Genomic DNA, 16,952 nt, shown 5'->3' on the forward strand with positions numbered 1-16,952 from the left:
TGTACCCAGTGTGACTCACTAAGTTCCTTCCTATTTTCAGTAGCTGAAATGGTACCTCAATTAATCTTACAGCAAGTCTTGGTTTTAAACTGGATAGAGAGCTAATAAAATCTTGCCCCCAGCTATGTGATTCTAAATAAAAGGCCCCAATTACTATGATATGTACGACAGTCACGCAGAACAAAAGTGCATGTCAGTGAAAAACACCAAGGACTCCTTGAGTGTTTAAGCTAGCATTTATACCATAGTACTCCAAAAGGATTAATTTACCCTGCATGATGTCCATTCAGGCTTAACAGCGGCTTCATGTCCCCGATTATTAAATGCTTGATATGTGAAGTGGAAACAGAGGTTAGCACTGAAGGGGTGAATGTAGTTTTTAATTTCAAGCACCAAATTTATGTAATAAACCAAGCCTGGAGGATCAAGCCTTTCTGGAAAAGGAACTGTAGAAGTTCACTGGGCACTCAATGTGAATTACGTAAGGAGCTGGACACAGACAGCTGAGAACAGCGTGCACTTAACAAAACACAAATCAGACTTTTTTCAAAGTGCAGGACTGACATCCAGTTCACCATGCTTAAGCTCAAAGTTAACTGTAGAGCACTTTCAGACAATTATACAGTACTGTACAAACTGATCCACCAGATCCATCAGCTACACAAATCAACATCCAAAACTGCAGCATGCAGTTATACATCCTGAGCTCTGACCTCAGGAACACATCTGTGTATATACTCTGATCAGCACCTTGCCTAACATCATCAAGTCAGTCAGGACAACCGTGGCAGGATCTATCAGCACATATGCAAACTTAAGAGCAGTTTGCTTAAATAAGTACCACTAAGTGCCATAGGTTCCAAATGCTACACCACAGCAATCGATTACCATACCAGCATCATACACCCTTTCACTGCCAGTATACTTGGCAGCTGGTAAAGACAATTTTGAATTGAAACATTCAGACTTGACTGCCATCAGATCATTGCAGGTGGCTCAGTAGCTCATCTTACACCTTTACAAACACTCTTTGTACACTTAAATAGAACAGGAATGACAGTGAGAATTAAAAACACAGTACCACTCTTAAGGTCCTGAATTTTGAGTGTCTGGGAAACAATCTTTTCAGTATAATTTTAGTAGTGGTATTGATTAAAGTTTCCCTGACTTTCCAAACTTCATTTAACATGAGCAAAATGAGAAAGGAGAATTTGTAACTGATAAACCTTAAGGCTGAGCTGCAGTAAGAATGCCCTAAGTATTGATGGAGGTGAAAGTGGACACAAAGCTGCTTCTGAAAGAGTGGGGCTTCCAGGAAGAACTTGCAAAGCACACAGAATAACAATAGCATTCACCTGCAACAGGTGGAAGTGATTCCAAAATACCAAGATCTGCTAGAGTAATAAAGTTTTTCTTCCCTCACTATTGTCTCACCTTTGCTTTCCCTTCAGAAACCTTCTACTAACACCTGAAAGCAGATCCAAACTAATTCATTTAATGCAGTATATCCATGAATCAGATTCTCAGCCTGGTGATAAGGTATGGTCACTGCATTTAAAACAGGAGCTAAAAAAATAACAAAACCACAAACAAAAACCCAAGGTGAAGGGCAGTATCACTGGTGTTTGTTGATTAACTGATACCTTAATAAAACAACAATGCTGGCATACATTTCCGTCACTGAGTATGGATACTGGATCAATACTTGAAGAAGCAGCTCTAAAGCAAGGCAGAAGGATCACACCATCTCGTGCATGCACAAAAACACAAATAAGTTTTGCACCTTTTTCTGAATGTACATTTCTCATTCCACTGGCATAATGAAAAAGGACATGCACAACACCAGCAGGTGAGATCTTTGAGGAAGAACAACCTAATGACAAAACAGAACTGACACCCTGCCAAATGAAACGTAGAATGAGGGTGCTGGAAGTGGGTGCGTTCCAACATGTAAAGGATCTTCCAAAGATGCCATTTGTTTGCAAGTTTCTTCACGTATTCGACAACCTTGACTCTACAGGTAGCAACAGGATCAATTCAGCAAACAAAAAATCCAAGAAGACCCCCCAGCCAGGTCAAAATTTTATTAAGCTCTCTTTTCACAGAAGAGACAGAAAGAGAGCACAAAATAGAAAAGAGAAGGGCAGAAAGTATGTCTTCATTTTGCGGAGCTGATACTGTGGCCTTTTTATGTGAAAGGTGCAAAATAACCCTTATGTCATAGCACTTTACAGCCAGCACTGCTTTGCTACCCAGTTTTAGTGTTTCGAGTTTTAAGAGTTGGACAATGGAAGCTTTAAAAGCAAAAAAATAATTTCAACAGCAGTAAGATTACCTTTTCCTCAGTCTTTCACTTCTCCTTGAGTGCTCCATTTTTTCCCCTGGTGAGTTATCAATACGAAAACATAACATGGAGAATCACACACACACACACACACTGTAGTTTTCCCTTTAAAAAGTCAATATAATTTTAATTGATTTGTATGAGCCCCACTTTTCCCAACATCTTAACACAACTAGGTCAAAACAAGTTTTGGTACTTGTATGCAAGAAGTAGGTTAAATACTGAAGTTAATCCTTTCAGAACGAAACACATTTTTGTGCGGAAGTGACAGTGGCATTTGTAAGTGCCAGCATTCAACTGGTTTAGCCTACCACTACTTCAAATAAGAAAATACCAGGTATGCAGGACACTTACCCAGAATTCTGCCCAGCACACCCGGTAATCCCATGCAGCAGCACAATGTTTGGCTTGGAAAAAGAGACAAGTTCCGTGAGGGCATTTTCCTGCCACATTCATCATGTAAATAAACATGTAATTTTAAGTATTTAATTTACAGAGACCAAGTAATTCTGCTTGTTCCAAACTCTACTTGTTTAAATACTTGATGTTTTAAAATGAAGAGATTCACTTAGTCCTCAAGACTCAGCCTTCCACAAGGGCCCACAGTTTATTTTCAGAGATGTACTATACAGGTACAAAGGTCTGCTCTTTCATTTTAGAAGTTGATAGCTTTGCCAAAAGATGCTGCTAAGTTTGCTTCCCTGAAGGCTTCTGACACTGTCTGTAGAGAGCAAATGCAAAAATGGTACAAGTCATTAATAGTTACATGTAACGGCAGCATGTTTGTGTAACCCTGGCGTTCAACAGTCTGGTTAGAAAACACAACTTACCGGGTGGGCATGGCAAACTCTGGCTACATCTTCACATGATGCCCCATATTCCATAGCAAGGGCAGCTTCATTAACCATTTCACCAGCACCCTGTAATTTAGAGGCATTTGTAATTAGCACAAATCTTCATGCAGTGGTCCAGGTTCTTCTGAATCAGTAACAGCTTGTAAACAAACATGTTTTGCTAAAAAAGGGAAGTTGTATTATAACTAGCACTTCAGCTGTCTTTTAATGCAAGTTGTAAGTACTTAATTTATGTGTTAACTGTGCTAAAGCCTAGTGTAAATCTAAACACAATTCTTAGCAAGAATATTTGTCCTTTCATTACTGAGAGTTCTGCAAAATCTGGGCATTTTTTCCACTCTAAGATCCTGATCAGGTAATACATTCTCAAAGTTGCAATATACACTGCTGAAACCTCCCCAAAACTTGAATGCCCTCCAAGAAAGCTAAATAACAGCTTGTCGAGGGTTTGGAAGGGTAAGGCCAAGAAGCCTCCTCCCTTCCCCCTTGTAAGGTAAAGGGAAAAAAAAAATTGAAGGGAAAGGGAAAAAAAAACTCACAGCTGGATTAGCAAAGCAGTGGAGCTGTATATTTACAAAGCAATGTAGGATATGCAGGGGAATATATACAAATTTACAATATTTACAATATATACAAAGATATACAATAAAGTAACACAGAAATGAGAGTTCCCCCCCTCAGCAGAGGGGGCTCCCCACCTCCGCTCTCCCCTCTCTCCCCCCCTTTCCCCAGAGTAGATCAGCAAAGAGAAAGAGAAAGAAAGAAGTTAAAAGCAGTTTTGTGTTAATTGGAAAGCAGTTAATACAGGCCTTATATCTTATCGGTTTCAAGGCCGAAGTCTTGGCAGAAAGCCCAGCACAGAAAGCTGCTGCCCAAAGAAGAGGCGGAAGCAAGACTGATAGAAAAGTGCCGGAGTGCCCAGGATACTCCTCCTGCACTCCCAGTTCAGAAGGTGCTTCCTCCCACTTCACCAATGAAATTAGTTTAGATTATTCTTTCCGTTTACCAACTTCCGTCCACCATATTCCCTTTCTTAAGGGGACAGGCTCAACCGGCCACACAGCTGAAAGCCTGTTATATCTGCACCCTCATTTTTATTGTGTGCATTGACTCTGAGAAAATGTATTTGATGAATCAAAATGAGTGAAACCTCCTGCTACATTTTCAGCATTCAGATCTGTAATCAAGATTTCTGCCTAACCCTTTTCCAATTAAGAAAATTGGTCTCACACCGACAAACCTAAGTTGTGCTTTAAGGCATGTTGACTTTCAAATGACTGACATGAGAGAAAATAACCAGCAGAACTATGTCCTACCAGCAATCATGAGAATTGGATTTGCAAACAGAGCACCTACCCACTACTCTTGATAGTTTATCCATTCACAGAAATAAAATTTCCAGAAAAAAAAAAGAGAACAGTTTTAGCATCTCCCTTACAGAAAACTCTTAAAGATGCACAGAAGTGCTTCTGCACACGTTTAGGGCAAAACAAAAGCAACAAAAGGAAAAAAAAAGGAGGTTTTGAAACTAAGAAACCAACCAGAGAGAGATTTCACTTTGGAATGTGTGGGAGAGCAGAAAAATTATACTTTTCCCAAATGGAATTTTCTGATTTCTCATCTTTACAAAGGACTTTTACTTGAAAGTTCTCCAAGATTTGGTAACCACAGCATACAGTTAACAGCTTTGTTGAAGTCTGAAGTTCAGAAAGGGGAAATAAAAAAACTACCAATTAAAAAACCCCCAGTCTGTTCTTCTCCCTCAACTTGCAGAACTTCAGTGAACAATTTTTGCTGTTCTCTCAAATAAGCTGTCTCAATGCCAAACTAAGAGAAAAGCGGGAATGAAGGAGGGCAGGGCTGCGGAAGATAGCAAACAAAAAATCATTACAGTGGACTCAATCTGCTTTTTACATGCACCACCACTTTCAACTTGACAGCTACTTTGCAACAGTTCAACACTTAATGAGAGATCTTTACAAGGCCAAGACAGCAGCAGAATTTACAATACTTACTGAGCCTAAAATGTGAGCACCCAACATCCTGTCTGTTGATTTCTGACTAAGTATTTTCACCATGCCATCCGTGTCAGCATTTGTCTTCGCTCTGCTGTTTGCAGCAAATGGAAATTTCCCAATTTTGTATTCTACACCCTACAAAACAGATGTGTTACTGAATTTATGACCAACAAGAACAATGTACTTACTGAATTGTCTGTATAGTTACAGCCACAGAGATAGTACAAAAATAAAAGACACATAAGACACACAGAAATGCATAAGGACACCACCGAAAGGAGCATAAAGAGGCATTGTAAAAAGATTAAGCTGGCAAAAGAACAATGTGACGTTTGCAGAATAGATGTCATTAAAGAGAACTATGGCCCTTGGGAGAGCAGAGTGCAGAAGGGAATTATTCAATCTTATGCCCTGTGCCCTAAGTGACAAGTTCAGGTGCACAAGTTCTTCTGGGAAAAAGCAGCTCAACTGCTGGACAATGAAACCATGCCCAAGGTGGAAAGGCTTTTTTTTTCTGATAAGGGAACAAATAGGTACCTCTTCCTTCAGCTGTTCTTCTGATTTGCCAACCCAGGCCACTTCAGGGTGAGTGTATATCACGGAGGGTACGCAGTTATAGTCAATGTGAACTGCTCCCCCAGCCATCCCTTCTACGCAAAGAATGCCTTCATCCTCAGCCTTGTGGGCCAGCATAGGTCCAGCAACTACATCACCAATAGCATAGATGCTATCAGACCAATGAAACAGAATAAGACACTGTTTAAAAACATCCTAGCACACCCAGGCTACCTTATGTAACAGTTTGAAATGAGTTACTGAAAACTAATCAAAACAGATTAACATATCAAATTTCAAAGTAAATACAAAGTATACAAGAGCAGTTACCACAGAATCACCACACCTCAAGAAGTACTAGTGACAAGAAATGGTCACACACATTACAAAACTTCAAAGCTTGAATAAAATCTTTAGTTCCTGAAATAAACAAATCTTGAGATTTCCTTCCTGAAAAGAAAGTTATTTCCTGCAATTAAAAACAAAACCAAAGTGCTTTAGTAGGTTAAACTTAAAAATAAGAGTTCTGCTTCCATAAAAAATAAAATTAAAGAATTCAGTCATACATACTTTGGAATTTTGGTTTGGAATCTGTTATTGACTGGGATTCTCCCCCTCTTATCAAGTTCAATTCCAATATCCTCCAGACCTAAATTTTTTGTAAATGGACGTCTACCGATGCAAACTAGGAGCACGTCACAAGTTATTACTTCAGCCTTGCCACCAGCAGCAGCTTCAACACTGTAGAGAAACAAGTAGCAAACATATTAAGCTCTGAACTTTCAGCATTGTATTCTCTGACTAGTAACTAACATAATTTAGATGTTGACCTATTGGTGTCCAAAACACTTGCATTCCAGACTGTGCCCTGTTTCTGCCTTTCATGAGTTGAGGAGCAGGAGAGGGAGGAGCAGGCTTCACAGTATCACAGTATCGCTAAGGTTGGAAGAGACCTTGAGGATCGAGTCCAACCTGTCACCACAGACCTCATGACTAGACCATGGCACCAAGTGCCACGTCCAATCTCCTCTTGAACACCTCCAGGGATGGTGACTCCACCACCTCCCTGGGCAGCCCATTCCAATGACTAATGACTCTCTCGGTGAAGAACTTTGTCCTCACCTCCAGCCTAAACTTCCCCTGGCGCAGCTTGAGACTATGTCCCCTTGTTCTGGTGCTGGTTGCCTGGGAGAAGAGACCAACCCCTTCCTGGCTACAACCACCTTTCAGGTAGTTGTAGAGGGCAATGAGGTCACCCCTGAGCCTCCTCTTCTCCAGGCTAAACAATCCCAGCTCCCTCAGCCTCTCCTCATAGGGCTTGTGTTCAAGGCCTCTCACCAGCCTTGTTGCCCTTCTCTGGACACGTTCAAGTGTCTCAATGTCCTTCCTAAACTGAGGGGCCCAGAACTGGACACAGTACTCAAGGTGCGGCCTAACCAATGCAGAGTACAGGGGCACAATGACCTCCCTGCTCCTGCTGGCCACACTATTCCTAATGCAGGCCAGGATGCCAATGGACATTGGAAAGAAATAGTGTATACATATGGACTTCTACAAAGCAAGTTTGCTTTATATGTTTCGACATTAGCTGTTCACCTGCAGGTCTTCAAAGAGCTTGAGAGTGGCCATTAAAAGACACCTATGTGGTAGTCTCATTTTCTTCTGCTCAACATAAGTAAAATCTCTGCCATGCTTATTTTGAGACAAGAAGAGGAATGGACAAAATAACCCTTCCAGTGATTAGCCAATAACTGAAAATGACTGTATGAACAATCATGATATTTATGTTAATTATATCAGAAGATCACCCAGGAAAGGAATTATTTAGAGCTCAGTTTTTATTACTGATCTCACTGAAACAACACTCGTTTATATGAGCACGCCTTCTGCTCCAGTCAAAGGAACCTCTTCAAACTATACATATATATATATATGCAGTCTAAGATTCCAACAAAATTATAAGCTCTGCAAGTTATGATACAGGATAAAAATTAAATTTCACTGAAGAATTTTAGAAGTTTCATCCTAAATCCATTTTCTTTTCCTGTCACACAAAATAGTATCAGGCTGTATTTTTAAATATGCTTGAAGGAATAGGGAAAATAATATATATATATAGCATGCACAGAATTGTCAGGGAAGGGACCTCAAAGATCATCTAGTTCCAACCCCACTGCCATGGGCAGGGACACTTTCCACTAGATCAGGTTGCTCAGAGCGCTACATCCAGCCTGGCCTTAAAAACCTCCAGGGATGGGGCTTCCACCACCTCCCTGGGCAACCTGTTCCAGTGTCTCACCACCATTATGGTGAAGAACTTCTTCCTGACATCTAATCTAAATCTACCTCCTCTAGCTTGGATCCATTCCCCCTAGTCCTATCACTACCTGACACCCTAAAAAAAGTCCCTCCCCAGCTTTCTTGTAGGCCCCCTTCAGATACTGGAGGGCCACAATTCCCTTAAAATACTTACGCAACATCAATTTTTCCATCTGGTCTCTTGGTAGCACCTGTAACTTTGGTGTTCAGTTTGAATTTAAATCCCTGTTTCTGAAGAATACGTTGGAAGTTTTTAGAGATCTCCATGTCAATTCCCATTCCACCAACATGGCCCATGAACTCAACAGCTGTAACATCTGCACCCAGGCGCTGCCAAACTGAACCCTGCAGTCAGAACAACATAAACAAAAAGCATTTAACTTTGGATTCCTTTACTCTGTAGTATTATCAAAAGCAGGATGACAACTAACAGCAAACTCATCAGTTTTAAAGAAGTTGCAGTGTAGAATAAAACAAGACCAACTCAGCTAACCAGCTGCATGAATACTGATCCTACAAACCGCACAGTTTTTCTGGTGAGATATAGCAAGCTATGAACTCTGAACAATTTCATTACAACTCAAACTAACATTTAACAAATCACAACACAATAAAACACAAAAAAAGTAATGCCTTGTTCCTTTGTAAATGAAATACCAAGTGTTTTAAATATTATCTCACCAATTCCACACCAATGACTCCTGCACCAATGACAACCATCTTTTCAGGAACTTTTTTCAGTGACAGTGCACCAGTGGATGATACAATATTATCTTCATCAATCTAATAATGAAGAAATCCACAAAGGGAGGTTATAATCTCTTTTTTACATTACATATATACCACACAGAATACGAAGTGCAATCAGATGGAAAAAGTACCATTGAAAAATACATACAGTAATTCCAGGGAAGGGAGCAACTTCCGAGCCTGTGGCTATGAGTATGTTCTTTGTATTGATAACCTGTGTGCTGCCATCATCTTTGGTTGCAGTGACTTGGTTTTTCCCAGTGATTTTTCCAAACCCAGATACATGTGTGACCTTTAGTAATCAGAACACAGTAAATTCAGATTCAAATTTGTTATCTAAGTTAGGCTGCATTTAATCTGAAGCTCACTAACACTTTAGAGAAGCTGTTAACACATACCTTTGCATCACCACCTTAAAAGTAATTCTTTTAAGTAGGTTAAGAATCAAGGAATTATTGATTTAAAAGTTTCCTAGAAGAGAATGACTCAAATTCTCCCTTTACCAGGCCAATTACCCAAATTAATTCATGTAGCAAGAATGTTAAAAGTATAAAAAGCACGAATTCCAGATCAGAAAAAAAATCATGGAAACACCTCAGTATATAATCCAAACTAACCTTGTTTTGTTTAAATAAATGAGCAATTCCACCTGTTAAGGCCTTCACTGCACCACTCTTCTGTTCCATCATCTTCTCTAGGTTCAAACGGATTCCTGTAACTAAGGTTAAAAAAAAAAACCTGTATCAGGCATTGCAGTGCTTATAAAGGAGCTAACCTAAACACAATTAACAGCTCTGACACAGTAAGATGTTGGACAGCCCTACTAAATGCCAAGGGTTACATTCAACAACAGCTACATTAAAAAGCAGTATTAGACTTTTCAAATAGCCATGATTCAGGGTTGAAGATGCAGATACCTATCCCTCACCCTTCAACTGACAGATAAAGGATATTCTTTTTAAGTGCAAAAAGTCTTCTGACCAGAAGACTACAGTAGCCAGATCTGCATGATTAAATTTGCTTGTTGACAGAAATCATTTATGTTAACAGGCACTGACTAGTTGCTCTACACACTCACTTTCAATTCCTCTACTGGCAAAATCTTTTCCATGGGCCAAGTGATACAAATGTGAGTTGTTCAGCAACGCCTAAAATACACATATGGAAACAGGAATTAGAGCATACATTCACAAATTAATTCATTATTATAATAATGTAAAAAAATAAGCACGTTAAAAAAAGGAGCTTTTCAAGCACAAAGTGTACACAGCATTTCTACTCAAGTGTTTTATAAACTTACATATTTAATGTAAAATAGTTAAATTCACACCTATCCTTTCTGCACATTTCACCTCAGAAACTGGAAATGACTCCATAGAGATTGGGGGGGAAAAACAAAAAAACAAGCCCAGACTTTAAGGAAAGAAAGATGATTCTGAGTGACACAGGAGAATTTCCTTATTTCCTCAGACAAGAGACTATTTGTCAATAAAAAGAGGGTACAGAAAAACTGGATGAGGAAAATCCATACTGAAATCATTGGTAAAACATTAGCCAGCACAGACATACCTGAGTTACAACTTGTAGTTAAGTTGTTATGCTAAAGTTACTACAACTGTGTAGCTAGTTGGAGCTGAAGTTAGATGGGCAGCTCAGGTTACTAGGTATTTGTGACTCAAAAAATAAAATTAGAAGTTTTTATATGGATGTCTATAAATCAGCAGCTTGAAATGTAGAACTTCTGTAACTGCATTTTGATTAGAAATAGCAATATAGTTAGGGAGGGATCTTGGTAAGAAAAGTGATGTCTCTCACTACAGCCTTGCTGAAAATGAAATTACCAGTATCTTTACAACAGTGCAAATCATAGGGTCATAGGACATTAAGGGTTGGAAGGAACCTTCGAAGACCATCAAGTCCAAACCCGTGTCAGAGCAGGACCATAGAATCTAGCATAGGTCACAGAGAAACTCAAGTAAGGTAATACCATATTTATGCATAAGTCATCAACTTTCTCTCCTGGAGTTCATTTACCCTTCTCACATAATTGTCACAACCCTGAATGTGTAACATCTAATAGAATCGTGGAATCAACCAGGTCAGAAAAGACCTCAGAGATCATCAAGTCCAACCTACTACCTAGTATCTTACACCTCATGACTAACTAAACCACGGCTTCAAATCCCATTTCCAATCCCTTGTTTAACACCTCCAGGGATGGTGACTCCACCACCTCCCTGGGCAGCTCATTCCAATGGCTAACAACTCTTTCTGTGAAGAACTTTCTTCTCACCTCAAGCCTAAATTTCCCCTGGCACAGCTTGAGACTGTGTCCTCTTGTTCTGGTGCTGGTTGCCTGGGAGAAGAGACCAACCCCCACCTGTCTACAACCGCAATGCGGTCTCCCTTGAGCCTCCTCTTCTCCAGGCTAAACAACCCCAGCTCCCTCAGCCTCTCCTCATAGGGCTTGTGTTCAAGGCCTCTCCCCAGCCTCATTGCCCTTCTCTGGACACGTTCAAGTGTCTCAATGTCCTTCTTAAATTGAAGGGCCCAGAACAGGACTCAAGGTGTGGCCTAACCAGTGCTGAGTACAGGGGCACAATGACTTCCCTGCTCCTGTTGGCCACACTATTCCTGATGCAGGCCAGGATGCCATTGGCCTTCTTGGCCACCTGGGCACACTGCTGGCTCACGTTCAGCCAGCTGTCAACCAGTACTCCCAGGTCCTTTTCTGCCTGGCTGGTCTCCAACCACTCTGTCCCCAGCCTGTTGATGACCTGGCACTGAGGTCAGGCTGACAGGCCTGTAGCTTGCAGGTTCCTCCATCCAGCCCTTCTTGTGGATGGGTGTCACACTGGCCAGTTTCCAATTGTCTGGGACCTCTCCTGTGAGCCAGGACTGGTGGAAAATGAAGGAGAGAAGCTTGGCCAGCTCATCTGCCAGCTCTCTCAGTACCCTAGGATAGATCCATCCAGTCCCATGGACTTGTGAGTATCCAAGCATCTCAGCAAATCCGTAATTCCTCATGGATTTCAGGGGGATTATACTGCTCCCTGACCCCATCAACCAGTTGAGGAGGCCAGTTATCCTGGAGTCCTCCTGCCTTACTGTTGAAAATGGAGGCAAAGAAGGTATTTAGTACCTCAGCCTTTTCCTCATCTTTAGTTACAATGTTCCACTCCAGGTCTAATAAGGAGTGGAGATTCTTTGCCCTCTTTTTAGCATTAATTATTTATAAAAATGCTTTTTATTGTCTTTCACAGAAGTGGCCAGCTTAAGTTCTAACTGGGCTTTTGCCTCTCTAATTTTAATTCAACATGATCTAACAACATCCTTAAACATATCTCAAGTTGCCTCCCCCCTTTCCAAAGGTGACACACGCTCATTTTTTTCCCCTTAACTCCTTCAAGAGCGGTTTGCCCATCCAGACCGGTCGCCTTCCCTGCCAGCTCATCTTGCAGCACAGGGGCACACCCTGTTCCCGTGCCTTCAAGAGCTCCTGTTTGAAGTAGGTTCAACCATCCTGGACCCCTTTGCTCTTAAGGGCTGCTACCCAGGGTACTCTCCAAATTAGTTGCTTAAACAAGCTGAAATCTGCCCTCCAGAAGTCCAAGGCAAGGGTTTTGTTACTGCTCCTCCTTATTTCCCTGAATATTAATTAAAGACACAGCCACCACTTGACTGCAGCTCATTTGGATTCCAATTTCAATTTTTAAAGAAACTACATCAATTTGAGAAACTCCTTCTTAATATTTTTCCAAATGATACACATCTCTGCTGCTTTTAATGAAGTCATGACAAAGTATATAAGCTTACCTTTGATGGAATACATCCAACATTCAAACAGGTTCCACCTAATGTTTCATTTTTTTCTACACAGACAGTCTGAGGAAAGATAAGGGGAGGGTGGAGAATCATTTTTTTAGTAATACTATTGTACCATTTTCTTACAATTTATGTCACAAATTAGAACTGATGACAAAGACCAGGCATACATCTAGTAACTCTTCCTCTGCAAGTGCTTCTGATTCCATTCCTAGATTTTTGTGGCTCAGATTCCTCCTCCTTCATTTTCTTCCTAGCTGAAAAACCACAAAATGGCTCTTTGCAACAACATTCTCTACCAGGAGAGAGCCACATTCTGCACTGCATCATTTATACTTTCATACAAGTTTAAGCACTGTCCATAAAGCAGCCTCAGTTAAAATACAACACTTGGTTCTGTCAAAGATGTTCCCCACAGAATTAATTAAAAAAACCCTGCCAAAAACTGGGAAAAGTAAAAAAAAAAAGTAAATCTCACAGAAGATTCCTAAGAACAAACAGTCGAGAGCAAACAGCAGATGAATGAACCAGCAGAGGTTAACACTGCATGAAGTTGTCTTTTCTTTAAGGAAAACAAAACAGAATAAAACTCCCAAACCAGAAGTGTTTTCCTCTCTAGACATGCTACCCTGCAAGACCCATTGCTATAAAGTTGTGCCAATACCTATAAAGACAGAAAAAAAAAAGTGAAGCAAAACCAAGCAACACTAAGGTCAATATCAATATGGATGGAAAAGCTTTCATCTCCTCCTCATTAACTTGCCAGCATCAAAATATGCAAAGGGAAAAAAAACAACTGACAAAACTTCAAGAAAAACAGATTACTTGGAGTGTAAGAGAATACTGCAAACCTTTTTTACAGAAACAAAATCCCTGGCCTCTCCTTTGCAAGGTACACACAATTAAAGTATTAGTTCCTTGGTTTACACTGCCAGAGCTCCAATCTGCTGAGAAGGGACTACCCAAATGAACGCCTTTCATTGTTTTCTTAAACTGGTGCTTTTGTGCCAAGTAGGTGTGATGGCAAGGTGAAGAGCAGAATTCACATCAAACCACAGAAACACACAGAGACATGCTGATTCCCTCCCAGCCTACCCTCCCTCCAGCCTTAAGCATACGAATGCATGAAAAATGATCCAAGTGCTTGAAAAGTTGCACTGTGGATCAAACAGTGCCAGACTGCTCCTATCTTTCCCTGATAAAGGAGGAGCTTCTGTCTCATCCACCTTACATCAACTCCACCAACAAAGCCAAGCAAAACTGTGGGAAAGCCAATGACCACAGACCATTGCTGGCATTCATATGGGATGCTGTGGCAGTGACACAAGCACGTAATACTTGTGCTAGCAGATGCTGGACAAATTGCAAGGTTAAAGTGCAGTAATTCAGTAGAGCATGCTTGGGTTCTTCCATGGATGGTGTAACTAAAGAATCTTTTTTGGTCAGTCTTAGAAAAACATTCCTCAAGGACAGCACAAACATTTTTCATGTTTATTTAGTGATACATGCAAGCATGTCCAATTCCATGGGATTGCCCTCTTCACATTCAAAAAAGCACATCAGTTAATATTGAGAGTCTTTTCCTTTCATGAGTTCCCTCAGTTGGTTCTTCAGCACAGTTAAGGGGCCTTTCTGTCACTGTATTTTCCCTTCTTTCTTTGTTGGGACAAAAATTCCTTCCCAGCATTCTTTTCTGACCTCCTCTTCCGCATGAGTATAAGCCCATTTCAGTTATCACTCCCAATCAAAAGCCAGCTGTCCTGAGCAGCTTTGTCAGTATAAGGACTATAGATAGTAACACTTCAAATCTCCACCTCAACTTCTGCATCATCTGGGTGAGTGGGGTGAAGACTACTGACACATCAACAGCATCTGGTAGCCCAAGACACAACAGGAGAATTTCAGGTTCTCAGTATCACACAAACACCTTTTGGGTTCATTCTGCTATCTGTCTGAGGTCTCATCCTACCTTAAATCCAAGCTGAGCTGCTTTGATAGCAGCAACGTACCCTCCAGGACCGGAGCCAATGACTGTGACATCGGCATCAACTGAAACAGAGAACACTTGAGCTATTTTTGTTTCAATAATTAAAATTCAGGAATACCAGTTTATCGCCTTTGGAATACTCAGTGTTTGATTTTATTTATTTTTTTTAAAGCAAAATATCTATTAAAACAACACACAACTAAATAAACTAGCTTGGCAAAGTAAATTACATCTCACATCTTAAAGTAGCTTTCTGGAAAAAGGGAAAGGTTGCATGGAGGTATTCAGTCTGCAATGAAACAGCCAGTCTTAAATTTTCCAGGGAAAATAATGTAAAATGGAATGAAGAAATGGAATTCTGTCTGACCCAGTGCTCTTGCTATAAATCCTTTAAGAACATAACCCAAGATGTCTAGCTAGTTTATTATAACATTTTCCAATATAGCTTCTATTGTTGTTTAGCACAAAATCCTTACTGAATGCTATTAAATCAGCAGTCTTTAAAAGAGAAAATATGGCTGAAAGATAGTTATACAACCTCTAATTGATTATAAACACAGCAGATGCTATGAACTTCATGCTTAATTCATATCTTGCAACCACAATCTCTATTAGAATATTAATTACCATCACTGTTCTTATGTTATATAAACTTCAACTTGCATTTATAGCTTTAGCTTGATATCAAATTAGAAAATAAGCCACTAATCTTTATCTGAAAATCCTTGCTGCCATGCATTTCACATTTACCTGAAAGTCTAGTTTCCAAGTTGCAAGAACTGCTTTGGGTTTTTTGTGGATTATTGGGCTTTGGATTGGGCTTTTGAGCAACAAAATTCTTCACAATTAATTACCTTGATCAGCATAGGTCCTTTGTGACACTGCACAAATTCCCTGGAGACCATGATGAATTCGATCAAAATGGCTCCTCTAGAAAGGGGGGGAAAAAGTCTTAGATTTAAGAGTTGAAGTCTACCCTGGAAGAAAATAATAAGCATTCAACCATACAATTACAGTCACCAGTTAACCAAAACAGGAACAACACAACTGAGGCAAACACAGAGGACATGGACTGGAACAAGTTAGAAGCAGCTCTGCCGTTCACCTGCCCTGCAACCTCAACCCAGTTAGGCCTGTTTTCATTTCAGCCTAGCCTTAGGCTGCTTTTAACTACTCGAACTTTCAACCCTTCTCACAGGGCTCTCAAACCTCTTAATGACATAAAGTGGACAGTCACAGGAGCTCATCAAGAGTTATATTCCATAATCATCCCCTCTGGCCACTTCCTATGCACAGGTAACATCTGGAGATGGCTCTGGAGGACAAGATTTTTACACTGTAATGAGACAGCACAACTACCACAAGCATCTCACGGGCTGATCACCCTGTAACGGCAGCAGAGGATGCTCCTGGAAATACTTCTGAAGCCCGCAGTGCTGCCCGAAATGCAGGAAGAGATCCTGTGACAGCTGGCAATCTCCACAGCCACAGAAGCACCCGCCCTCACTCCCGACTCCCCCGGGCCGCTCTCTCCGGCCGAAGCCGGGGCAGGCCGGAGCACCCTCCCGCGCTCTCAGGAAGACCTGCACTAACAAACTACATGGAAGCGGGGCCAAAGCCCCCCGACCTCAACACTTCTGGAGCGGTGTGTGACGCATGCGGCCAGGCGACAGCGCGGACACCCGGTCACTTAAGTGGAGACCAGGGCGCGCTGGGCTCGGAGCGGCTCTCTTTCCCCACGCCAAGAGGCGAAGGTAGAAAAGCAAGGAAAACGCAGCCAAACCCCACACCGCCCGCCGCCGTGCCCGCTCCAGGGCGCCTGCTCCAGCTCCGCCCTCTGCCCGCTGCCGGAGAAAGGTGGGGGGCATAAGGAAGGCCCAGGCCCAAGCTCCCGAACACAGCGTGGCTCAGCTACCTACGCTGAACCGCCCACCCCGCAGTAATGCCGGCCCCTGCCAGCACCGTACCCGAGCGAGGGCGCAGGAGACACGTCCCCAGCGCTGCATGTCCACCGCCGCCGGCCTTCACCCCTCCGCCGCAAACCCAAGGACTCCACGGACTCGCGCAGGCGCGGTGGAGCGCGATAGCGCCCCCTGTCGCAGACGGAAGTGCGGTACAGCTCAGGGAGCGGAGCTCGGGGGCGGAGCGATGCAAACGAGGCGGTTGCGGCGCAGGGCGCCGGCGACTGAGCCGGCGCTGCCGGCAGTGCTTCCGGCGGGTCGTGGTGGTTGGGGGTTGTACTCCTAATGAGCCAACATAAATCTTAGGCGCAAACACAGAAAGTCAAAATATTTCGTTTT

The 16,952-nt window shown here is 41.8% G+C and overlaps 1 protein-coding gene across 1 annotated transcript; it reads right to left on the bottom strand.

The window, feature by feature from the left end:
• Positions 1–2,069: 2,069 nt before the first annotated feature.
• DLD (dihydrolipoamide dehydrogenase) lies at positions 2,070–16,729 on the bottom strand. The gene is made up of 14 exons (XM_068166789.1): positions 16,620–16,729; positions 15,507–15,582; positions 14,635–14,714; positions 12,657–12,725; positions 9,919–9,988; positions 9,458–9,558; positions 8,989–9,132; positions 8,772–8,873; positions 8,245–8,435; positions 6,342–6,512; positions 5,754–5,943; positions 5,214–5,351; positions 3,175–3,264; positions 2,070–3,065 (listed from the first exon to the last, which is right to left on the bottom strand). Exons 1-14 carry the CDS (start codon positions 16,656–16,658, stop codon positions 3,000–3,002), a joined length of 1,527 nt encoding a protein of 508 aa, XP_068022890.1. The 5' UTR covers positions 16,659–16,729; the 3' UTR covers positions 2,070–2,999.
• Positions 16,730–16,952: the final 223 nt, after the last annotated feature.

The sequence above is a fragment of the Melanerpes formicivorus genome, unplaced genomic scaffold, assembly GCF_026170545.1.
Source record: "Melanerpes formicivorus ecotype bairdi unplaced genomic scaffold, bMelFor1.0.p_v2 SCAF_3, whole genome shotgun sequence".
Lineage (NCBI taxonomy): Eukaryota > Metazoa > Chordata > Aves > Piciformes > Picidae > Melanerpes > Melanerpes formicivorus.

Excerpts from the sequence above, each read along its gene's own strand:
- DLD (XM_068166789.1), bottom strand. The coding sequence starts at position 16,658 with ATGCAGCGCTGGGGACGTGTCTCCTGCGCCCTCGCTCGG. Across the intron at positions 14,715-15,506 it reads AAGGACCTATGCTGATCAAG|TTGATGCCGATGTCACAGTC; the intron begins GTAATTAATTGT and ends TCTCTGTTTCAG. Across the intron at positions 6,513-8,244 it reads GATGGAAAAATTGATGTTGC|TGTTGAAGCTGCTGCTGGTG; the intron begins GTAAGTATTTTA and ends GTTTCTCTACAG.